The sequence below is a fragment of the Harpia harpyja genome, chromosome 4, assembly GCF_026419915.1.
Source record: "Harpia harpyja isolate bHarHar1 chromosome 4, bHarHar1 primary haplotype, whole genome shotgun sequence".
NCBI classification, from domain to species: Eukaryota; Metazoa; Chordata; class Aves; order Accipitriformes; family Accipitridae; genus Harpia; species Harpia harpyja.
The window spans coordinates 56,645,961-56,670,809 of record NC_068943.1 but is presented as its reverse complement, the minus strand read 5'-3'; the positions used below and the strand labels follow the sequence as shown (position 1 = coordinate 56,670,809).

The 24,849-nt window shown below is 36.5% G+C and overlaps 1 protein-coding gene across 13 annotated transcripts in view; it reads left to right on the top strand.

Annotated features, from left to right (window-relative positions):
• KIF16B (kinesin family member 16B) overlaps positions 1 to 24,849 on the top strand; it is a 147,827-nt gene that overhangs the window by 75,256 nt on the left and 47,722 nt on the right. For 7 of the 13 annotated variants that reach the window (XR_008234727.1, XR_008234729.1, XR_008234728.1 and 4 more), the window contains exons 18-24: positions 8,141 to 8,173; positions 8,527 to 8,580; positions 10,172 to 11,527; positions 14,980 to 15,150; positions 15,989 to 16,094; positions 16,619 to 16,669; positions 23,921 to 24,043. Coding sequence is in view for 9 of the 13 variants with exons in the window: in XM_052784130.1 (XP_052640090.1) it covers positions 8,141 to 8,173; positions 8,527 to 8,580; positions 10,172 to 11,527; positions 14,980 to 15,150; positions 15,989 to 16,094; positions 16,619 to 16,669; positions 23,921 to 24,043 (1,894 nt within the window). In the remaining 4 variants the exon portion in view is untranslated. Of the gene's footprint in view, positions 1 to 8,140; positions 8,174 to 8,526; positions 8,581 to 10,171; positions 11,528 to 14,979; positions 15,151 to 15,988; positions 16,095 to 16,618; positions 16,670 to 17,664; positions 22,264 to 23,873; positions 24,044 to 24,849 lie in introns of those variants that run through there. The other 6 variants (XR_008234730.1, XM_052784126.1, XM_052784127.1 and 3 more) reach the window with 6 other exon arrangements.

The following is a 24,849-nucleotide window of genomic DNA, read 5'->3' as shown; positions in this document are numbered from 1 at the left end:
GTGTAACTGCACCAGCAAACACCCACACTGATAGATCTAACATAAAGGAAGTTGTAGTACCTGGAATCTGGGAGACAACATTTGCATTATAACCAAGGCAGTTCAGCACAATAATGATACGGCAAATTTTACATTTATACTTTCTTCAGAAATACAAGTTAACTATTTTTCCTGAGAAAAATGCATTGTAAACTGAAAATTAAGATTTCTTGAGTTCGTATAGTACCAATACAATCATAAAAAGGCTGGGAAATGTATGTCTTATGTTCTCACCTATATACCTCCTAGCAGGTGGCCAAGTTAGGATGTGGAAAACAGTTTTATTATATAGTTAGAATGACATAGACTGCTTATTGTAGAGAAGCTGTTTTTAATGTTTTTACCAGTGTTCTTAAAGTGACTTACGGAGAATTGATGGCGTTTTGTTCTAATTTTTTTTTCAATAGCTAGTGCCTGTGTTTTGAATTGAGTGTGAGATGAGGCACTTTAACCACCTATGCACTTTGGAAAAATTGGCCATAAATTGAATTATAGGCTTGGATAGTGCAGCTTTATTCCCAAGTTTTACTGTGGGGTTGCTCTTTCTCCATTAGCATTTAGGAAGATTGGACAGGTAATAATAACTTCAAGTTAAACAATGTCTTAAATACAGTGAGTATGTGTAATAACACTGATAAATTACATCTTTTTTTTCAGACAGAGCTGAAGGAGAAGGTCAAAAAAGTTTATGTACGTTTTGCTATTTCTTTAGCTTTTCAAATAGTTCAATCCAAAAACTTCCAGTGATAGTTGCTAGTATTATATTTTCTGTGGGCTGAGGAAAATTCCTGGCTGTTGTTTGTTACCTCTCGTTATTGATCAGCTACCATGGGCTTTTCCCCGACCAATAATGTTACTCTGCTACAATACTGTTATGAATAATTGCATTATACTGCTCAGTAGTGACCTTGACTTTGCAGTCAGCATAGAGTAGGACAGATAGTTTCAGCATTGCCTCACTTTTACTCTTTCAAATTTGCAGCAAAATATAATGGCATGGGCAAGGCCCAGTTGAAGGTGGACTTAAGAATGATTTCCCTGCCCAAGAAGTTCGTACTGTCTTCAGATAATGCCAAATTGTGTCTTATAGAGAGGATTTTTCCTGTAACGCTTATTTAAAAAAAAAAAAAAAAAAAAAAAAAAAAGAGAGAGTGAGAGAAAGTCTGGAGAGATACTTGCTTGTCTCAGATGGAGTAGATTGCAGCAAATTCTTCTTTCCCCTTGATATGTTCTGTGGAATATAGCTTCTTTTTTCCTTATCAGTTCTTCAAACATCTTGCTTTCCTGGAAATAGAACAGTGTGAATAATATAATTAAATTATCAATGTATGCAGCAATTCTTAGAAACACTGCCATTTTTCCCATCTGACACTTCTTCTAACTTTTATTTTCCTTTCTTGGGTGTGATTACGAGAGCATTGTTGCTGTTGAAATTGAGGCTAAGATTGGGTGAAATACCTTTCATATTCCTGAACACTTTCATGCCTGTGTTTTATTAGACTAAACTACAAGCAGAGAGTTAACTATTGATATTCTCCTGCTAGTCTGCATTCAATTAATCTTTGTGAACTGGCTTGCAGGAATAGGTATTTTGTCCTGCTTAATTTGTAAACACAAGAAAGGATTATGCTTAAGGCTCGCATTACAGGAGGAATGTAGGTCTGCCTGACTGTCACTTGTTTGTGAGCAATAAAACCTACCTGAGGTTGTTTCATAGTCACCGTTACGTACATATGTTATTCTAAGCAAGGAAGCTCATGCGTCATAGAATAGTTTGGGTTGGAAGGGACCTTTAAAGGTCATCTCATCCAACCCCCCTGCAATGAGCAGGGACATCTTCAGCAAGATCGTGTTGCTCAGAGCCCCGTCCAACCTGACCTGGAATGTTTCCAGGGATGGGGCACCTACCACCTCTCTGGGCAACCTGTGCCAGTGTTTCACCACCCTCGTTGTAAAAAATTTCTTCCTTATATCTAGTCAAAACCTACCCTCTTTTAGTTTAAAACCATTACCCCTCGTCCTGTCACAACAGGCCCTGCTAAAAAGTTTGTCCCCAGTTTTCTTATGAGCCCCCTTTAGGTATTGAAAGGCTGCAATAAGGTCTCCCTGGAGCCTTCTCTTCTGCGGGCTGAATAACCCTAACTCTCTTAGGCTTTCTTCATAGGAGAGGTGTTCCATCCCCCTGACCATTTTTGTGGCCCTCCTCTGGAGCCGCTCCAACAGGTCCATGTCTTTCCTGTACCGAGGGCTCCAGAGCTGGATTCGGTACTCCAGGTGGAGTCTCATCAGAGTGGAGTAGAGCGGCAGAATCGCCTCCCTCGACCTGCTGGCCTCGCTTCTTTTGATGCGTCCCAGAATACTAATGGTCTTCTGGGCTGTGAGCGCACATTGTCGGCTCACGTCCAGCTTTTCACCCACCAGTATCCCCAAGTCCTTCTCGGCAGGGCTGCTCTCAATGCCTTCATCCCCCAAGCCTGTATTGATACCGGGGGTTGCCCCGACCCAGAGGCAGGACCCTGCACTTGGCCTTGCTGAACCTCATGAGGTTCACATGGGCCCACTTCTCGAGCTTGTCTCTGGATGGCGTCCCAACACTCAGGCGCGTCAACTGCAGCACACGGCTTGGTGTCATCTGCAGACTTGCTGAGGGTGCGCTCGATCCTGCTGTCCATGTCATTGATGAAGATATTGAACAGTACTGGTCCCAATGGTTGCGTATGCAAAACCAAAACCTACCAACCAACCAACCAAAAAAAAAAAAAACCCAAACAAAGCAAACCTCAAATATGACTTTTTACTGCTTTCATGACTGCTGCAAAGAGAAGATAGGCTCTGAGGTTTGCACTGCCGCTTAACTGAGCCCTGGTCTTAAAAATCATAGAAGAAAGTTATCTTCCATAACTGATGCATCTTTATGGACAGCAATTTGGCAACAGCAGCTTTTCAGCTTAGTCTGGGGTTCCATGACCGTTTTAAATTTGTTTATGTGGATGCTAACACTGTTTTCTTTCCATCTCCTCCTTTGTGACAGCACTGGGGTTTTTCTGATTTTGTGGTGAGCTTGTCCCAGGGACATAATTCTGCAGAAAGTGTTGCTTTAGGGGGAACAGGTGGCCGGGGTAAATGCAAGTTAAAGAAAAGAATACATTTTGAATAAAGTAGACACCAAGCATTTAGGCCTTAGTAACAATTCAAAGCCAATGGCATTGTATTTGTAAAGAGTTAGGCAGCTTGCAGAATGCTTGAGCTCTGTACTTCCAGCTAGGAATGCTGCTTAGCAAGTACAGTGCTGCAGTGGTTATTCTTCTGAGTGGTGACTCTGTTCAGCCTGGGTAAAACATTCAATAGATCTGATCTCCAGATATCAAAGGCAGGGTAATTTTACCCAAGGCGTTAGGTGGGGGTGAGCATCTTGCTTCCTCGAAAAGTGCAGATGGAAAAGAATACCCTACACTAAATTTGGTTTGGACTTTTTTTTTTATTTTTCATCAGGAACAATGTAGGACGTGGTCCTTTGGTATGACCCTTTATTACAATAGATTGTAGTATCAGTTTCTCGTAACATAAAAGTGGTATATGGCCCACCGGCAGTGTACATCCGGATTCAGTAGCTGGCCCTCTGTTTTTTGTTTTTTGTTTTTTTTTTTTTGCGACTTCTGTAACTGACTAGCATTCTGCCTATTGTTAATTTAGCGCTTTCAAGACCACCTTTCTTCCAGTTTCAGTTTTGATAACCTAAAGACTGGTAGCTAAATTTGCAATTTCTGTAGGTTGCAATGAACAGCTTGTAAGATCTTGCATCTAGCAATCAATGGGAAAAGAGCCTGTGGGGTATTATCTTCAGTTGTTGTGAAAGCAGATAAATGATGGATCTTGCTTACTATATCTGTATCTTTCCCATGTGAAAATCAGTGTTATATTTAATTGTGTTTTCAGATGGGTGGTCTTTGTGTGTGGCTTTTGGGGGGGGGTGTGCGTTTTGTTTGGCTGTTGATTTCCCATATGTGGAGATAGTTGCATAAAATTTTGGCTTAACATGCAAAAGTCTTTGTTCTGCTTGTTCCCAGTCTTTGTCTTTAATCTGATGTCATGCAACACTGCTTCAGATAATAAGCTTTGGATAAAACAGAATTTTGCACATAGATTTATGCTGAAGATTTCATTTGTGGACCTTTTGTAAGCTACATTATACTGTAACTCTAAAATCACTCATGAGAAACCTTGGTCTTGTCATGGATTTAGCGTGGGGGTTTTTGTTTTGTTTTTTAAATTAATTTCATAAATTGGGCTACTGAACAGCATTGTAACATCTTTGTAGTCTTGCCAGTACTCAGTCTTTCCTGACAGATGTAGTACCAGATAGCACTTTTGTGCTGTGTAAATTAAGGTATTGTAGTACTGTGCTAGTAGAACTGACTTCCTTTCTCTGCAGCTTATTGACACCGCTCTTATCACTAGATATGCCACGTTTTCGAGGAAAATGGTGTTTATTTAATTCAACACTGATCAGATTATGTTCCTTTGTGGTAGATCTATGAAAGAAGAAAGAGTGGATTCTAGTCTTTAATATCTCTATGTTTCTTTCTTTTTAATTTCAGGCTAATGTTTTTTTCTATTCACAGTGGTGCTCATATTAATAAAGGGAGTAGAGGTTATGTGAAAAAGATTTTTATTACGGGTAGACTAAACCAGGAGACATCAGTATTGCATCTGTGCTTTGTAAAACTGGCAGTGATTTGTTATAGCCAGTGATTTTTTTGGTGATGCTGAGATTTTTTTTTTTTTTTACTAGCTTCTTCAATGAACAAGGTTTCTGCAATCATTGACTGCCTGTCCTGCCTCCCCAGATTATCTCCTGTCCTGAAATAACTTTGAGCCCATAACCAGTTTGAAGCAAATATTGCAGAGGTAGTGGTCTTAAAAATGGTGAATTCCTAAATATATTGAGAAAATAGGCAGCCAGCTAAGGAACGCAGGCATCAATATTACCCCTGCAGAAATAAAGGCTCCAGTGTGAGCACCTTTGAGAGAGAATAGAGACACTGCGAATAACCCCTTGGTAGGAGAGCCTTCAGTGGAGCTCAGACCTTCTTAGGCACCACAGAATCTATGTAGCAGCAAAACACGAGGCTGTGTTATCCCTTCTCTTCATAGGAGTATTTACTTGTCTAAAATGCTTTAAAGGTGCATTTTTAAAACAATTGGGTGTAGCATTTGGAAGCTGTTGAATGGGGTGTTGATGATGATCCGTATTTGGCTTTGGGAAATAGCCATTTTCACTGAAGAACGAACCACTTTTGCATAGTTAATTCCTCTTTCCTGAACAACCTTTTGAGCACCACCAGTTTTTATTTCAGTGTAAGGTAAAACTGATTGTTGTGACACCACTGTTGAAGGTATTAGGGACAATTCCTCACAGAGAAAATCACAGAGTTTTTACCACTGACCAGTCTTTATATCAGACTGATTCCTGTGATGGCTGGTATTCCTTGTATCAGATCTCAATCAAAAGCTAGTTACCGTTTTTATGCTTATATAAAATATGTTTGCCAAATTATGTGTTTTATAGGACAGTCAAAATATTAAAAGATTTTTGCTCTAGCTTTGCACATTAAGTTAGCCGATGTGAAACATTTTATGTCATTATGGCTTAAAGAAGCATGGTGTCCTGGTTTCGGATGGGATAGAGTTAATTTTCTTTCTAGTAGCTGGTATAGTGCTATGTTTTGGATTCAGTGTGAGAAGAATGTTGATAACACACTGATGTTTTCAGTTGTTGCTAAGTAGTGTTTAGACTAAGTCAAGGATTTTTCAGCTTCTCATGCCCAGTCAGCAAGAAGGCTGGAGGGGCATGAGAAGCTTGGAGGGGACACAGCCAGGACAGCTGACCCAAACTGGCCAAAGGGGTATTCCATACCATGTGACATCATGTCCAATATATAAGCTGGGGGGAGTTGGCCTGGGGGGGGTCGCTGCTCGGGAACTAACTGGGCATTGGTCGGTGAGTGGTGAGCAATTGCATTGTGCATCACTTGTTTTGTATATTCCAATCCTATTATTGTTATTGTCATTTTATTATTGTTGTTATTATCATTACTAGTTTCTTCCTTTCTGTTCTATTAAACTGTTTTTATCTCAACCCATGAGTTTTACCTTTTTCTTTCCAATTCTCTCCCCCATCCCACTGGGTGGGGGGGGAGTGAGTGAGCGACTGCGTGGTGCTTAGTTGCTGGCTGGGGTTAAACCATGACACATGGGAATACTTGTAAATCATCTTTGCCAACTTTCTAAGCAAAGATGATCTACGTCTGACAGTGCTCAACAGACATCTGCATTTCCACAGACCAGAGCTGTATTCCTCAGGGTCTGTATTATTTTCAGCTGAAGTAATGAATATAGTGCCATTTGTTAGCCAAGCCCTAGGTAAGAAGTGATAACTAACATCTATGAATTCCAGAGGCAGCAGACCATAGCCGAAGCAAGGGCTTATTGAGGTATAGCTTAAAAAAAAAAAAAAAAGGCAAAATAAAAAAAGCACATGGTAACCATTGAATTAAGCTTTTGCTTTCTGAATGTCCCTTAAGATTGCTTTTTGTTCTCTTGCATAACTTTGTGGATTTTGCGTTGCTGCAACAGAAATTGTGATCAAATTAAAAATACTAAGTTGTTGTCATCTCTTCTTGTGCTGAAATATTGAGATAGTGCCCATCCTAGACATAGTTTTAATGTAAATGTGAAGGGGCTTTTGGTGAGATATTTACATGAGGGCTCTGGTTATCTGGAGTTGTGTATAAAAATCTACGTTTGCTAATCCCTTAGGCATTGTAGAAGGCATTTTTTAAAACGAATTTGTGAGAAATAGGGAAAAATGGATTTTGTTAAACTAGTTTTTCTCTGCCATTGCAGCGGTTAAAGATACTTCCTGAGCATGTAGGAATCAAAGTTCATTTAAATTGCTTTGTAAACTTTAGATTATTGGTCTATTTTTTGCATGTTTCCAAGGGCAATTCCTTTTTGTCATAGGCATTTGTATGATTTTAGAAAGAAATATTAAGCATAACCTATTTTTAAAAAACTTGGTTATATAATTGTGGTCATGACATTTTAAACTGCAGTTACTCACTTACTTTAAGTTAACTTGTGGTGCAGTCTTCATTTTTTCAGTGTTTATGAACCTGTCTCACTAATCTGCAAGCTCCTTAAGGTGTAACAGGTCTGAAGTAACTGGATATTTGTGTATTTTGTTGAATATTTTAGTCCACATATAGGTTCTCTATATTCAACCAAATACACAAATATCCAGTTATTTCAGACCCGCTACAGCTTTCTGAAGGTGTTTATATAGTTGGACTAAGTTAAGTAAGCTCAGAAAAACCCTGAAACTCTGAAGCATTAGAACATGTTATTCAGAAAACGATGCAACAGAATCACTGATATTTATCCCCTTTATTATATTGATAGGATCTGAATTCAGATTTTCCTTTTTTATTTAAAAAAGCATAGAGATATTATTTTCAGAAACTTCCTTAAAAACCATAAATCATTCAAAGGTAATTAAAATAAGAGGCCTTCTGTGGAACTGTAATAAGAGCTGATATTAAAAATGACATAAAATACTCTCCCGTAATTATTCAGAACCTTATCAAACTAAATACATTAAGACCTCAAAATATTTTAGATAAATGGGTTTGGATTGTGTTCTGTGCTTGAGTGTTTCATTTTGCAGGAATTTGAGGTTTTTCAACCCTGCTGGTTACATCATAGTAATATTTTGGGTTTCAGGGTTTGGTTTTTTTTTTTCCTTTGGAGGAAAAGGAAGAACTACGAGCATGTGGTAGCATATTTTTGTAGCTCTTTCCCTTCTCAGAAGTGGCCAAGTTAATAAACCACATCACTGGCATTTGAAAAATGTGTTTAGAAAGAACAATTATTTAAATTTTACTTTTGAATAGTAATGTGATGATTGTCCTATGAATCTAACCAATTTAACCTCTAATAAAAAAACCTGTTGTTGACTTTAAAATCTTCTGTATGGCTAATGTTTTTTCTGTCAATTCCTTTCTTAATTGATTGCTCTGTTTCCCTCTGCCTCCCATGGCAGTCTTTTCCCTGTAAAAGGACCGATCTGTCTAAGGTAGAGAAATTCAATTTCTATGTATTGATTGCCATGTCCGCATGTAGTTAACTTGCACAGGCTATGCTAATAGTTTATCTGTCTTGTTTAACTTTACTTTTTAAATAGTTTGGGTTTTTTTTCAGAAATTAATTTACTTTTCTGTTGTATTTGGGTCAGACAGCATGATATCTATTTTGTAACCCTAATGAAGGAAATATTTTCTGCTATTGTAGAAAGTAGTTTTTTAAAACTTTTGATTTGTACTATTGTTATAATCTTCTAAACAGACACTGAATTGCATCATGTCTTCCTATTTTTTGTGATATTCAGGAAATAATAACCTTTTTACTGTGTTCTTTTTTTAAAATCAGGCTAGAATTTGAGAGGCAACAACGAGAGGAGCTTGAAAAATTAGAAAGTAAAAGGTAACATTATTCGCTGTCGTCTTTATGTATATGTGTGTGAATATATATACACATTGTAGACTCATTGAAATGATTAATTTGGAATCACGTTGTTACTCAGCAAGCAGAGGTTCCTGATACAAATAATTTTATCTTGTTTTATCTTCTGTGAAGATTTTGGTTATTTTCTTGAACTGCTCATTCTTACTGATCAGTAACAGACAAGCTGAATTGTAGCTAAATGTGATCTTTAGCAAGGGAAACACCAAACACAAAGGTATGAGGATGGTAGATCATACAAATGTAATGTATTACTTCTGCTCTTAACTTTCATTATGTTATTCTAAAAGATGGCAAATTATATTCTTTATTCAGATCTTTTTTTATGATTTAGTTGCCTTTGGAGTGAATCTTCATTAGGACAACTAATGCTATAAACTCTGCTTTTCTTAAATATAACTGTAGTGCTGGTATGAACATACTAATCATACTTATCAGGACGTTATTTAGAAATCAGTTTGAAGTACAAAAGAAAGTATTGACCTCAGCTGGCAAATGGAGCTGACTGTTCTGGCTCATCATACCTGCTAAGATTTTTAGAAGTAATAGCTCTCACCTTGTTGCAGATCACAGCATTGATTAGATTCATAAGCTGAAAGACACTTTCTGCCATCTCAGCTTTAGACTGCTTGCTCCATTTTGAAAGAGCTGTTAATGTATTTGGACTAAGCTAAGTAAACTCAGAAAACCCCTGAAACTCTGAAGCATTAGAAGATGTTATTCAGAAAATGATGCAACAGAATCACTGGTATTTATCCTCTTAGTTATGTTGATAGGATTTGAATTCAGATTGCGCTGAAGTTGTTTTGCTTGTGCTTTAATTTATCTGATGTTAACTTCTTGCAAAATAACCAACTGACTTGCAGATTGTCTCTACATGTATTCAGGTGATAGCATTATGGGGATAATGGTGACCTTCAAGTCTTAGTCTGTCCTCATTTGGAATCCAGTAGAACCTTTAAAAGAGAGATTGCACAGGACATAGTAATTTATTTTAAAGTAATTTCTCTCTCAAATACATCTGTTCCTAAGCTTATAATCCTGTTTATCAATAATTCAGTTGGGTTCACCTAAAGAGAAGACATTGTTTTAATTCATCAGTTGGCTTAAATTTGGTGAGGCAAATTTCTAATCAAGTCCTTTTATACATGTTGTGTATATGAGAATGTATGTATACATAAAAATATATAATTTACTCTTCACTGTGTGCACTCGTGTTCTATCAATATTTTTATTGGATATGACAGAGCTAATACAGTCTAATTTTCTAATGTAAATGCTATGTAACATGTCTTCCTATAGCTTCATATATCCACAACTTCTTATGTTGAAATAGACTATAAAAATCTCTTCACCATTCGTCTCAGGTATTGAAGTCACTTTGAAGCAATGCAGGATCTTAACCTGTGGCAAACCAAAACTATTAAAAAAAGAAACCATTACATATACTGCAAAATCCTTGTCCAAACATTTTTAACTTCTAAAGGATATGTTGTCTTTTGGAAAACAAGAAAGAAAAGTTTGAATTATTGCATGTAATTTTTTACTGTAGGAAACAAATAGAAGAGATGGAAGAAAAACAAAGGTCTGACAAAGCAGAACTTGTAAGAATGCAGCAAGAAGTAGAGTCACAGCGCAAAGAAACAGAAATAGTACAGCTGCAAATTCGAAAACAGGAAGAGAGTCTGAAACGGAGAAGTGTTCACATTGAGAGCAGGTTAAAGGATTTGCTGGCTGAAAAAGAAAAATTTGAAGAAGAGAGATTACGGGAACAACAGGAGATAGAGCTTCAAAAGAAAAAGCAGCAGGAAGAAATTTTTGCCCGGGTCAAAGAGGAGTTGCAGCGACTACAAGAACTTAATCATAATGAAAAAGCAGAGAAAATGCAGATTTTCCGTGAACTAGAAAAACTTAAAAAGGAAAAAGATGAACAGTATATTAAGCTGGAATCAGAAAAAAAGAGACTTGAAGAACAAGAAAGGGAACAGGTGATGCTGGTGGCTCATCTAGAAGAACAGCTTCGAGAAAAGCAGGTCATGATAGAACTCCTGAAGAGAGGGGATGTACAAAGAGTTGAAGAAGAGAAAAGAGATCTTGAGAATATTAGAGAATCTCTTTTGAAAGTCAAAGAAGCCCGATCTGAAGGTGATGAAAACTGTGAAGAGTTAGAAAAAGCACAGCATGTTTTCATAGAGTTTAAAAGGAAACAACTGCAACAGTTGACTATTTTGGAAAAAGATTTAGTTCAGCAAATGGATCACCTAGAAAAGGAAATAGCAGATGAAAAAAGAGCTCTGGAACAATTAAAATTTGCACATGAAGAACATTTAAATGCCAAGAGAGATGATGAAAACTTTGTGGATGCAGTACTCAAGGCTGAGGAAGTTGACAAGATAAAGTCAGCGGAGTACAGGCTCCAATCTAAAGTACGCCAGCTTGAGTATCTGAAGAGTAATCATTTGCCAGCTCTGCTGGAAGAAAAACAAAGAGCTTCTGAAGTCCTTGACAGGGGCTTGTTAGGGTTAGATAATACTCTCTATCAAATAGAGAAAGAAATAGAAGAAAAAGAGGAGCAGCTTGCCCAGTATAGAGCTAGCACAAATCAACTGCAGCAGCTTCAAGAAACCTTTGAATTCACAGCTAATGTAGCTCGTCAGGAAGAAAAGGTTCGGAAAAAGGAAAAAGAAATACTTGAATCAAGGGAAAAACAGCAGAGAGAGGCGCTGGAGCAAGCTGTTGCTAAGTTAGAAAGGAGGCACTCTGCTTTGCAACGTCGTTCAACAATAGACTTTGAAATTGAAGAGCAGAAACAGAAGCTTGCCACCTTGAACAACAGCTGCAGCGAACAGGCAGGTCTGCAGGCTAGTCTAGAAGCTGAGCAGAAAGCCCTTGAACAAGACCGAGAACGGTAAGTGTTGTGGTAGCTTCCATTTATTAGAACCTATCCACAAAAAGTGAATAATTTTATACCTTAGATGTTGAGAGAGTGACTCGTTCTGTGTCCCAGTATTTGAGTTTCTTCAGGAGTTTCAAGTAATTTACCCAAAATTGAAAGTCTGTAGTTTTTTTTAAAGGATTCTTGCTCACTCATGAATTTTTATTGTGTTCAGATGCTTATCCCATTCTCAGCAGTATAGTATTTGCATTAGCCATCACAGTACTTAAATAGATTATTTTACCTATTTAGAAAGCTCAGCCAACCTTATGTTCTGCCCTTACAAAAACATGTACCATCTAACAACTTTTTTCTCTTTAAAATATTAATGTATAACATTTTGTTTCTTTATTAGTAACAAGCTAGATGTTTGTTCAAGATTTGGAGACTGATAGTTACGGTAGACTGCCAACTGTCTCTCTCAACTGATGATGTATTGAACACTTCTGGTATTCAAACAGGTGTAATGTTTAACTTTTTGTTATTGGTTTCAGGGCTAAATAAAATAGACTAGCCATACATCCCTGTAAAATTTGATGGTGGTTTTTAAGCTTATTGGAAAATATACAGATGCTTTAATACAGCTCTATGTGATGACAAACCCTTTTAGGTACAGAAGCAATGCGATCAGTTTTGATATCTGGTAGCGTAACATTCAGCCTAAGTATGGGAAGCTCAGAGAAAAGTGATTCAGGTAAGGGAGGATCTTTCTATGGGGAAGAAGAGGAAAGAATCTTTTGTTTTATTTTTGGCCTGAGCAAAAATCCACTGGGATTAATGCATTTAGTCCATGCAGTATGGAAAAAAGGGCAGAATTGCCATTTTAAATGTGTTGTCTGATTTGCTAATGCTAGAGCTTTAAAACCTGTGATTATTGGTGAAACAATGAAGTGTTTTTTCTTGAGGTAGCATTTGTCATTTGTTTTTTTAATATTCCACTAATTACCTGACTCTTCTTTCATAAGCTCTCCAAACAGATGCTTGATTAGAAAAAACACCTAAAAAAAGTAAATTGCCTATAGCCAAATTGAAGAGCTCTTCTGTATCCTCTTCCTGTTAAACCATTATCAGAAGAGAATAGTTCCTTTCTATACCCCGTGTAAAGGTCACTTTTTCAACATTTAGAGCCCATTATGTGTATTTTTAGTCGAGCAGTTTCAATACTGATTTATCATTTTGTTGTGGATATTGCCACTATTTTTCATAATTGTCCTGAACATAAAATCTGGTTTTCTACACTAAGCATCTCACTTGACTAAAGTCAGCTATGAAGAACTGGAGGTTCCACAAAAATAGACAGCTTAGTTAGCCCTCAAGAGATTGCTGACTTGTGTGATAAGTGAAAAAATACGTTGTCAGCTAGAAGACTGAGGTGTGGAAAAGATACCAAGAAAGTGAAAAGGTCTCTTTTTTTTTTTTTTTTTTTCCCTTGGGTTTTTTTCATGTTTACTTTAAAGTCCTCTCGCACAAACTAAATAAAACTTTGAAGTCTTTCAGTGAATTGCCCAGGGGCCTGAATAATTCAATTTGGAATGTTTTTATAAATGTTGAGGCAGAAGAAAATCTTAAGATACATGATAGTATGTTAAATGCTTTGGGCTACTTATTGCTGTTGTGTTTGAGTTTACACTTCACAGTACACGATGTCTTGGGTGCTATAGTAAACATATGAATTGTATATGTTGCTTATTTATCTAGAAACCATTATGTGATGATGTGCTCTGGTTCAGATCAGTGTTAACTCTGAAAATGTTTAAATGCAATATTCATTTGAAATGCTCTATGAATCTAAGTCCATCATAACTGGATAAAATGTTTTTTCCAGTTTGAATAATGTTAGCTCAAATTCTTTTGCTTAGAGGGATGACCCCCAAAACAATAATTTGAAGTTAACTTATACTGGAATAATGCATACATGTTTTGTCTTTACTGGCAGAGGTTTGTGGCAATAGAATTAACATAAAGCAACTGTAGAGTCATCTTTGAGACAACAGGATGTATCGCTGACAAGTGGCAAGGTGCACTTTAGTGTACTTACTGGTGGATGCATCACACGGCTGGATAAGTTTATAGCTATGGAAAGTGATATCTTTTGATAGTAGGATGTTTACAAATCAAGAGATAAGCTTGTTCCTTTAATGTAATTCTGATTTTTGTGGTTAAAATGATTTTCCATAGATGCAAACACTCTCTTATATCCATCAGCCATTTTCCATCCACTTTTCCTCAGGATGCAAAATTGTTTTGCTGCTAATGAAAAGAAACAGATGGCTTCTGGCAGTGCTGCAAAAAGTACTCTAAAAATGAAGTAACAATTCAGCCTGCTTTACTCCAGCCTAAGCCTCAGCATTCATCATCTCTTTAATTTTCTGTTTTGACCTCCAGGGTGGAATAAAATAGTTGTAGCATTGTACTTCAATTTAGATATATACAATCGTAGGATAAGTGGTAGAATCCCAACTTTGCATAGTTTCCCTGCTTTTGCGGGAACTTCTTTTCTTTTGTTTAATTTTCAGGTAAACTCTAGAAAAACAATTACCTTTAGAGACAAAAGTTGTAATGGAAATGGGGAAGATTATTACTGTGTTACTAATCTAATCTCAGCTACATTACAAGTGAAAAGTGTGTTCTGCAGATAACTTTGTTATAATGTAGTTTAATTTGACTAAGTGATAAATATTGCAAGAAGTGCTTCTTATTTTAAACTAGATGCCTCAGGCATTTTCAGTCAAAAATACGGTATCCAATTTTACATATTCTATTCTGTGCATAAGTCTGGCTGGTATGAAATTTATTTGTTAAAAAAATGAGGAGGTTTCCATTTCAAAAGTTGATTTATTAGGTATATATAAAATAAATACTAGATGTTTTATTTTGTATGTAAATTTTGTAAAATACATATACAGACCAAAGGAATAACTGGAAATGAAGATTTATATGTATAGTATACAATTTAAAGATTTTCTTGTGGATATGTTTTGCCACATCATTGCTTTAGGTTGTCTTTGGTTTTTTGGATTAGTGCTGTATTTTGAGTTTTTAATTTTTCCCCTCCATTTATTCATTTACTTCACACTGGAAGCTAATAGCTGAGGTCATTGATAGAGGTCTGTAATGAGGAAAGTTTATTCAAGTGATCCTAATAGATAGGCTAAGTCTTATGAATTGATATCTAATGTGCTGAGTTAGATACCTTTTGCATTGGAAGTTGTTGAAGTTGTTTTATTTAACTTAATACTGCTGTTGTACTGTGGTTTTGAGCTATCTCTTTTCCTATCTAAATATTCTTAAAGAACAATTATGATTTTTATATCTTCATAAATATTAATACCTACAACCTTATATACAAGTATCGAGTGTAAGTACAGTACTTGCCATACGAACTATGGGAATCAACTCTAAAAGAAAGCAAATTACATTTCAAGATCTCTTTGTAGCCTGGACCAGGAAATTCAGCAGCTGAAGCAAAAAATATATGAGGGTGATGGTGGTCAGAAAGGAAATCATGGAACATTAGAAGAGAGACTCTACCATACTACTTCCCCTACCAGCCCAACAAAGCCACAGCCACCCGCTGCTCCACTAGTTGATGATAGGTAGGTAACCTGCATTTATGCAATGTTTTGGTAGGAGTGCAAACAATAGCTTTAGAAAAGAAATATTTTGGAAGATCGTACTGCCTGAGTTAGATTTTAATTAAATACTGTAATTGTACTTAAAGACTAGTCTGGAAGTAAAATTAATTTTTTGTATTTTACATTAAATAACCAACAGCCTAATCTGTTGCTCCTGTGCAGTTTGTTTTAGAATAGAGGGTTGGCAAACTGTAGGCTACAATATATTTAAATTGTTTTTGTGTTTACAGTTACTTGTCTATATGGCATTGCTTTATATACACTTAAAGCAGCAAAGTAAATGAAATTGTGTTAAGCCTTTTTTAACAAGGCAGCTGCCTGGTATCACTCAAAATCTATTTCATCTCTGTTCCTTTTACACCTACACATGCAGTTGTTAGTATCAACTCTTGGAACATTCCTTCTGTTTGAAGACTAAACCTTTGTTAGCCCAAGCTGCCGATATCACAAAAGTGATAAAAGCAAACTATTAAGTAACTAAAGATGCAACCCCAGCCTTCTATTTCTTCTTCATCACTCTTACCTTCACTGCCACTTGTATGTAGAGCTGTACGCATAGCAGTGGCTTAACCTGTGGTCCATTAAATTGTCTAATTCTGATAACAAATTGTTAACTATTGGCTGTTAAACGAATACTTGCTCAAAAGTCCATGTTCCTTAAGGAGGGATAATACTGGTCTAACATTAAACCTGCCAGTTAAGAGCTGTGCAGTACTTAGGGTTTACAAGTGTTTCAAAGAGCCTGTCTTGATTTTTTTATCTAAGAAAAATACTACTTTTTTTTTTTCCCCACTGAAAGGTTAAATGCCTTTATTGAACAAGAAGTGCAGAGAAGGCTCCAGAATATTCATCATAAAGCAGAGGATAACAATGTTAGCCTGTCCTGGTCTACAGAAAGTTTAAAGGTGGGCAGACATGGGTAGGAAATCCTGACCTTCAATGTACCACGTGTAACCACTGATTTAGTTTTGTTGTTCAATAATTTTCATGTTTTCCTATTTTTACTTAATTTTAATTTACAAAAAAAGTAAACAGTAGATCAGGGATATCAGTTTTAGATTTTGATCATCTTTTTTTTCCATTGGCTGTTTTCCATTTTTTTGCAGGGAAGAGTGTGTAAACGGCAATAGGAAGCTTGCAGATCAAATAAAAATCTTCTTTTTATGTCTGTAAAATACATTGATAAAATTCCATCCAGAAGAACGTAATTGTTTATGCTTGCAAACAAATGCTCATTTAAAAACTAGTGATCTAATTAATCCAAAGACTGGGTTGATTGACTTCTAAGCCAGTGGCTTAATAAATATCAATAAGAAAATAGTTATTTTTGGCTATTAAAAAGAATGTCTCTTCCTATGAATACTTTTAAATGAACTTATACAAGCAAGGCACTCTTTTTAATTATCACCTGTACCTTTTTTGTTCTTAGGATAATGAGAGGCTTAATAATGGCACTGTTCAACGCAAGCTGAAGTATGAGGTAGGTCATAATTTCTCAGAATGAAATGGTTGTCTTAAATTATGGCATGCCCTGTAATTAAATTTCTTAATGTTTAGCTGCATAATTAGAATTTTGAATTCACAGCAAGATTAATGGCTAATGGAGACAGCAATGCATTTTGCCAGCTGGAATTAAAGTGATCTTTTTCAGATTGGGCATAACTTTTTCCTTATTTGAAAGGTGTGGTGTTATTGTGGATCTTTCTTCCTTGTTTTGTTATGATTCTTAATTTGGAACAGTATCTCTTTCCTGGTTTTTAGAGGATAAAAGCATTTAATAAGGACAGATTGTCTGAATTCAGAATACCACTTCACATTTTTGACTCATAATGAACTACTGTAAGGGTGTCTATAATATTAGCAAGTAGCATCAGGCAAATTTGCTTATGTCATGAAGGATTCATACATGTATTTTTAAACTGAGGCTTAGACCCCTCCCACCATATTTGGTTGCCTAACTTTTGCTTGAAACATGGTTAATTACTTGTCTTGGTAAATAAATCCTAAATACCTTTATGGAATTAAACCTTAATAGTAGGAGGGCTGCAACACCTCTTATCTGGAGTTTTTCGGACTTTTACACTGTTATTTTGGAACTGTGTTGGACTTTTTACGCTATCTTGGATAGTATAGGATTACTTTTTTGTGCACGTGTGGAAACTAAAGGGCGTATAAATTCCTGCGTCGCTCTTTGATGTTCCTGTGGTTTTGAGTAAAGCAAATATAAACCAAGTGAAATGGATACTGTACAAAGAAAAAGCAGTGGTGGGCTGCAAAGATCAACCATTCCTGAATCAGACTTCAATCACTTCTGTTGGATTTTTCTCTCTCTAATTTTGAGAGATGATACAATGATTTTACCAATTTTGAATGATTGTACAAACCTAATCAAAATCAATCCTTAATTTAAGAAATGTTCAAATCGGAAGGTTTTATAAAGATGTTTCTATTTTCTTCTTTTGAAATTCCTAACAGAAAAGTCAACAGTGGCAGCCACATTATGGCTTTCCATTTATGTCTAAAGATGGCAATTGTGCTTCTGAGTTATGTGGAGAAAACGCAGGAGTAAGAGACCATAAAAGACAGAAGGAATATACAGAGATGTGGGATTTCTTTTCCAGTTCTGGAAGAATGTCCTCCCCTTTTACATCAGAGAAAGCATTTGAGAATGAAAGGGGTAATTCAGAACAGGAGAGCTTTTCTTGTCATTGTGACATTGAAAGTAGTTTAATTCACTCTAAAAATATTAATACTTTAAAGAGTAAGAACATTCCTTATCAGAATGTTTTATCTACTTCTTTACGAAGTCATGACTTAAATAATGTGGCTTATTCGCTCTGCAAGGTTGAAAATTTCCATCATTTTGACGATAAAATAATTACTTCTCCAGATTGTGACAGCTCAAGAACTGAATCTGATTGTTCCCACTTGAAACAGCTGTCTCCTGTAGGATCCTTAATGGGTGCTAATGAGCAGTCTGGCTTTAACAGCATATCGTGCCTTCTCATTTCTCAGTCTAATGTGCATTCTGAAATAATAACTTGTAAAGAAAACAGCCCATTTAAGACAGTGCACCTGACGATTGGAGACCAGTCTAGTAATTCTCAGCTTCCAACACGAAAAGCCTCTGATTTGATTTCTTTTAAGTCAATAGCTTCTCGTTTTGATGTGAGACCAAAACACACTTATGGTTTGGGATATCTTTTCAGTAAGCTTTCCTGCCTTTACGAAGATACCACTAGTCAGCTGCTCAACAGTACAGTGGTTTCTAAACAAATTAAGGAGTTGAGAAGTTTGTGTGACAGAAGCGAGATACGTGCACAAGCGGTATCATTAATAAAAAATCTGCCATTTATAAGAAACTTGCAAGTAAATGTATTCTTCAAGTCAGATATGAATCAAGACCTATCCCACTCTACTGATGATTCCAAAGCTCGTACTGAAATTGTCATTCAGCCTGAATCCCCTGTGCAAGAGACTATCACGACGTGTGTAAGCACAGAAATCTCCGATGCCTGTGCGAGAAAGCTCTCTGAAGGATTTGCATGCTGTTGTGAAAACGAAGAGCTAGAAAACAGTCTTGTGTTAAGACAGAAATTTGTGCATTTTCCTGATGTTTTTTTGAAGCTTCAGGTCTGTTCTCTGGAAAAAGTGCTGGAATTTTTGACCTGTGCCTTGCCTCAAATTTGTATTAGAATGGAGGAGTTGAAAGGTATATATTGGCTTGCTGTTGGCAATTGCAAAAAACCCGATCCGGAACCTGCTTGCTTGCTTTTGTTCAGCTCCGTTCTGTATGTTGTTGTTTCTTCAGTCGAACAAGACAACTGCCAGAGTTCCTTGGCAATGTTTCATGAGATTCCCATTGTCACGATAAAGGAGATTCAAGTTGGCTTTGCTGGACAGAGTATTAGTCTTCTGTGTTCTGCTGAAGATGGTTTACTCACAATATTTACCTATAACAAACACTTCACTCAAAGAATTTGCCATGACATAATGAGCATTTTGATTTCTACAATGGATGATGCTGTTTATTTAAATCACCAGCTCTTGAAAGATGATCTGATGCAGATTTCAGTTGACTGGACATCAGAAGTAAATGACTTAGTTTTTTCAAATGGAGTACAATTGTCCTGTAAATTCAGAACCGTATTAGCTGATCTAGTTTACTTACTCCATGAAAATATGGGAAGTATTAAACCTTTGTTAGGTGACATTCATGTAGTGCTGTATACCACAGTGAAAATGGACTGTGCTAAGCAGGCTGTGTATAGATCTCTAGTTCTTACAAATACTCATATAGGTCTCTTAAGGGAAAATAATGTCTTTTATCCTGCAGCTAACTCTTTGGATGCTTCATGCCAGCGATCACAATTTGACATCCTTCAGTTGTACAGTTTGAATGATATCCGATGTGTAGTTTTGCCAGACAAAGAGAATTTCACAAAAATTTTGCTTGTGTTTTCTAGAAGGAGCAAGGTTGGATCTGATTCAGGAATTGGTTTTTCTAAATACTGTGAAAAAGAAATAAATACTCAACTGACAGTCATCCCATCAGTTCTTCAAGGCAGTTTGCATATCCCTTCAGAAATCTGGAAATTAACATTCAGTTCAAGTGAAGAAGCCATTTGGCTAATTATGCATCTGACTAGGTGTTGAAATCCAAATACGTTTAGATACATTCAAAATAAGAGGCTAATGAATATTGATAAAATCCTTTTTTTTTTTTTTTTTTTTTTTTTTTTTTTTTTAAATCAATAGGCAAAAGAGTCCTTAAGCCTGTAAGGAATACCGTAGAGTATGTGCATACATCTTAGCAAAAATCATTATTACTTGAGTGCTTACTTTTTGTGGGTCTCTAATATGCTGTACATAAATTTCCTTGGGAAAGTGAGGAAATTAAATGTTTCTATCTTATGTAGTAGGTGGATCAAAACTATAATTACAACTGTGTCTTCTGATTTCCATTTTGGCTGTTGTTTCTGGCTCCCTCCATCTCATGTCTATCTTCATTAATGGTCTTCTCCATTCCTTCTGGATTGCCTTTTCCTTAATCTCTCTGAGTATCTTTGTTCTTCATGCTTCTCATCTCTTTCATGCCCTTGATGTCAGTATTTCAAAACATCTGCAATATCTTTTTTGTCTAACCTGTAAGGTGTGTTTAGGTTCCTATGGTACATTCACTGTATGCTTTTAATGCTACGGATGTTTATAGCTTTTATACTTACAATTTTAGGAAGAATAGCATTGACAATTCTCTCCTGCTTTGGAGTTTTGCATGAAGGATTATTGCACTCTTGCATTAAAGTTTGCCGCAAGTGCAAAAGGAGTTGTGTTTGGCTTATTCTAAGTGTGTGTTGGCTGAGTTACCAGGAATTGATGGATTTGCCATATCTTTTCCCCTGCATTTGCCCCCTTTGCCTAGAGCCAAGAGAGGTTAGGCTATGTGGAAGTAGTGAAACAGAACAAGAAAAATGCAGAGAACATCCAATATTCTTTTTAGATTTTTTTTCCCCTGCCGTCCTTTTCTTGCAGGGAAGCCACGCATGGCTTTAAGTCATTCCTGTTTATTTTGTCCAAATAGTTAGCTTGTACTTCCCCACAATAGAATAAGTCTCTATATTCCCTTGATGTGAGTGTTTACGGAGGATGTGAAAATGAATCTGCTTAAAGGGTGTAAACAGACATTGGTTGTGCTTTAAATAGCATTTCCACCTTTGGGCATGCTACTATACCTGTGGTAAGGCAAATGTCTTGGGGTTTATCATCTGTCTACATGTTTCTCATGCTGTTAAATGGACAGTTAGCAACTGGGGATATTGCCTGACGGATGGAGTAAATTTATCCCTAGAGTTATCTGCATGTAATGTGCCCCTTTTTCCTGCTCGCTTCCTAATGGAGTTGGTGATGCTGTGAGATTACATCTCTTACAGTGTCTTTAATATTACAGTCCAAGAAATAATGGAACTATTGAACATTAGTAAAAGATTTCCATTAGTTGAGGCTTGCCTTTAGCTTAGTACAAGGTTATTCTTTACCTATTACCCCTGTCAGATGTTCAAATAATAAATAAGCTGTTGTCTCCTATCTTTTGTTTCTTCCCTTGTAAGAGGAGCTGGATACCTTTTGAATCCTGTTGCTTGAATGTGCCATCTGCCTTGTTTGAGGAAGATGGTCCTTGGCAGAAAAAACAGTGGTATCTAATCTGAAATTCTAAATTCTGTAAGCATATTGCCAGCAGAGGTGCAATCTTCTACTAGACAGAGTTAGACTTCAGTCTCTCTACTAGTATAAGAACATTTCCCATTTGTTCTTACCATATGTTAAGACAGGATACTGTAATTCACGTGGGATTTAAGAAGAAATAACTTGCATTGGATGGGAAGTTGTGTCTGGAAGGATGAATGCTGGTTTGGATAGAGAATTACAGGGGTTTTTATCATAACAAAACTTTCTACTGCCTTAAGGAAGTCCAAAGATGAGCAAAATGTGTCACATTATTTTGAGGTATGTTTTTTGTTTTTAACAGAAAAGGTATACAGGAATATCTCGCAGAACATGGGGTAGATGGAGTAGTTATGAGTTGGAGCATAACCTTGTGTCAGTCCAGTTCAAGACTGGCTCCCTCATTGGCATCACCAAGGCATTTCTTCTGAGCCTTGATGAAAGTTAACATTGAATGACACTATCTGGAAGGACTGCCTTAATCACGGCTGTTAAATGACAGCAATTTCTGCAAATAATTCCTTTCCAGATTATACCCCAACGTTAAATGTTTGTGCATGTTGTGTTCCAGATAACATGGTTGTCCTCTTTTGTGTTTGTTTTGAAATCTTAACTTGATGAATATTCTGCACTTCTATGAAAAAATGACTTCACAGCAATATCTTCTATTCTACTGTAAATGAAACATAATGATCCATGTTTATGACTGTCAAAGCATTATTTAATGTATTAGGGTGTGTTTTTCCCAGTACTTTGTGTTTGAGATTATTTTCCTCTCGGACTATTAGCTGTTTGTAATAGTTCTCTGAAAATGACTGCCAATAAATTACGTGTTGACAGAGGTGGCTTTAAGAGTGACTTTATGGTTTTATTGTTGTTTTAAAACAGATGATACTGTTGTCAAGGCAATGAACTCCTCTTTCCCCCAAGGAAAGAGTTGCTTACATTTCTATGCTCCAGAAATGAGTTTTAGTTGAAAAGCCAGTAACTTGGGGAGAAGTGAAAGAAGGACAAAATGGAGTGGAGAAAATGTGTAAACAGAAGTCACTAAAAGTATTTTTTCCATTCCAATGCAATCTTTTTTTGTATTTTCACTAAAAAAAGAAGTTTATGGAAAACAGCTAGATAAAGTCATTTAACTGGAACTAAAATTCACTTTCTTTGTATTTTCTTTTTCACTACTTTTAATGCTAACATTAAGGGAAATGACATTGGCATTTAAAATTGACTAGTAATGAAATAACAGCCTCCCCTTATCAATAGCCAGGTGAGGATGCCAGAAAGCTGTCTGTAGCAAACAGCATTCAGAGAGGCATTTATGAATGAGTTTCAAACTTTCCTACAGCTCCTACACAGTATCACGTGTACTAGGAGTCACCAGGAGTTGCTACAGAGAGACCAAGCGTCAATGAGCAGAAGCATGAGCCACATTCACGTGTGGGGGTAGTGTTGGTCAAGACTGAAGAATTTTGACCAAGCAACATGTCTCGTGGTAGTTGCTAAGGGATTGAAAATGAATGCTGAGCATACAGTTTCTATATAAGCGATGAATAGCATCACTAAATACAAATAAATAACATGGTCATAACTTTAAAGTGATAGGTTTTCAATCTTTTTTGTTATCGTTAACTTATATTTGTCATGGTGCTATTATTTTTTAAGTACAAGTTCATTAAGGTTTTCAGACCAAATACGTTCAACTGCGAAAATGGAGGATTTCCTAAAAGGCAGTTTCTGTACTTATTCACTGTAATGCATATGCAACTTTTGGACACAGTCACTACAAAGCATTAATTTTTTCAGCTGCAGAAGTATTTTATTTTTGTTATAACTTCAGAGTTACAGATTCCGTCTGGCTGTTAGAGGAATGTGCCCTCATTACAAATACCTTTTTAGATCTTCTTGTCCAGACCATGCAAATTCATCATAGTTGAGTTTTCTGTTAATTAGATATGATTTAAAGAAAACAGTAGGAAACTGTTCTGACAGTGGATTGCTATGTTATCTATACCTTATTTAATTATAAAATGAGTTTGGATTTTTAAAGTCTAAGAGCTTTTTGAACTGCCTAGATCCCTTGCAGCTTTGCATAATACTATAAACAGGTTTGTTATATAAAGACATAAAAAAAAATATGGCTGACTGTTAAGGCTTGATTCATATTTTTTTTTTTTTTAGGAGGGTTAATAGAAAGTCTTCTGCTTTCCCTTGGTTTTGATACCTAAGCTGAAAATGCCATCTCAAAGAAAAAAGTGGTATTTTTGCAGACACTTCACCTTAATTTTTTTTCATGCATTAACAAAATGCTAGGGTTTGCTTATAAAAGGAGATCCACTTTGTTTTCAAAGAATTCCTTCATTTTAGAAATAATTCTGCCTCCTCCATGCTCTCTTTCCCTGCTCTTCTGGCCAAGAACATTTTCTCATTTTTAGTGAAGTTATTTTCTTTTTTTCCTTATGTAGTGATTTTGGTTTTCCTTTCTTCTCCCTATTTGGTATGCACGTGAAAGCGGATGGTCTGTCGTTCACTGGGAGCAAATCCAGACGACCTGAAGGACCCAATTAAAATTAGTATTCCACGCTATGTCCTGTGTGGGCAGGGAAAGGATGAACACTATGAGTTTGAAATAAAGGTAAGTGCTTTTCAGTTGCTTCTCCTTAATGTTTGGGGTCTCTGTACATATGTTGCTTGCATTTGTACAACAATAGCATCATAGTAGCAATAATAATAGAAGAATGCCTTTTGTTTAAAACCAAATAGTTCTAGTTTGCTCTGTCCAGCTGTCGGTGTTCACTGTGACAGCATCACAGTTAGCAAAGATGGAAACAGCAGCTGGAAATGCATCTGAGAATCTGTAGATTGCAGAAGTCACCTTAGTAACCCCAATGAAATGTAGGTTTTGTTCCATTAAGTGCAGTTTTTGGTTCTGTCTCTTTCTGTTGTCTAAGTGGCCTCGGTACTGTTAAAAAAGAGAGGCTGTGAGAAGGCATGCACAATACAGGACACTACAAAGACAGGCGTTTTCCAAGTAGATCTATTATTGTACACAGGAGGTTGGTGGTCAAACTCTTGGGTAAGCAGTTCCAGATCCAGTATCAAATAATTCAGTTGAAAGTGTTGCTGAGATGAGGATTAAATGCATATTGGTTATAGGAAAGCCCATTATTGAGGTGCAAGTGTCAGGTATAGAAAACGATTAGACTTGCAATATTTACCTGTAGTAATGAAAGCATAATTACAGTATTTTGCACATATCCACAACAAAGGCTTGATTCTTTTTGGGTTCTCTTTGTTGTTCGGATTCTTCCCACCCTGCTTTTCCAAGGTCTCGCTTCTCCAAAGTGTTATCTGCTTCCTCTCCCTTCTAGTGGCTTCCTCAGTTGATCTTCTGTGCAGAAATGCTGGAAAAAATGCATATTCATTATGTTTCCTCTGGTA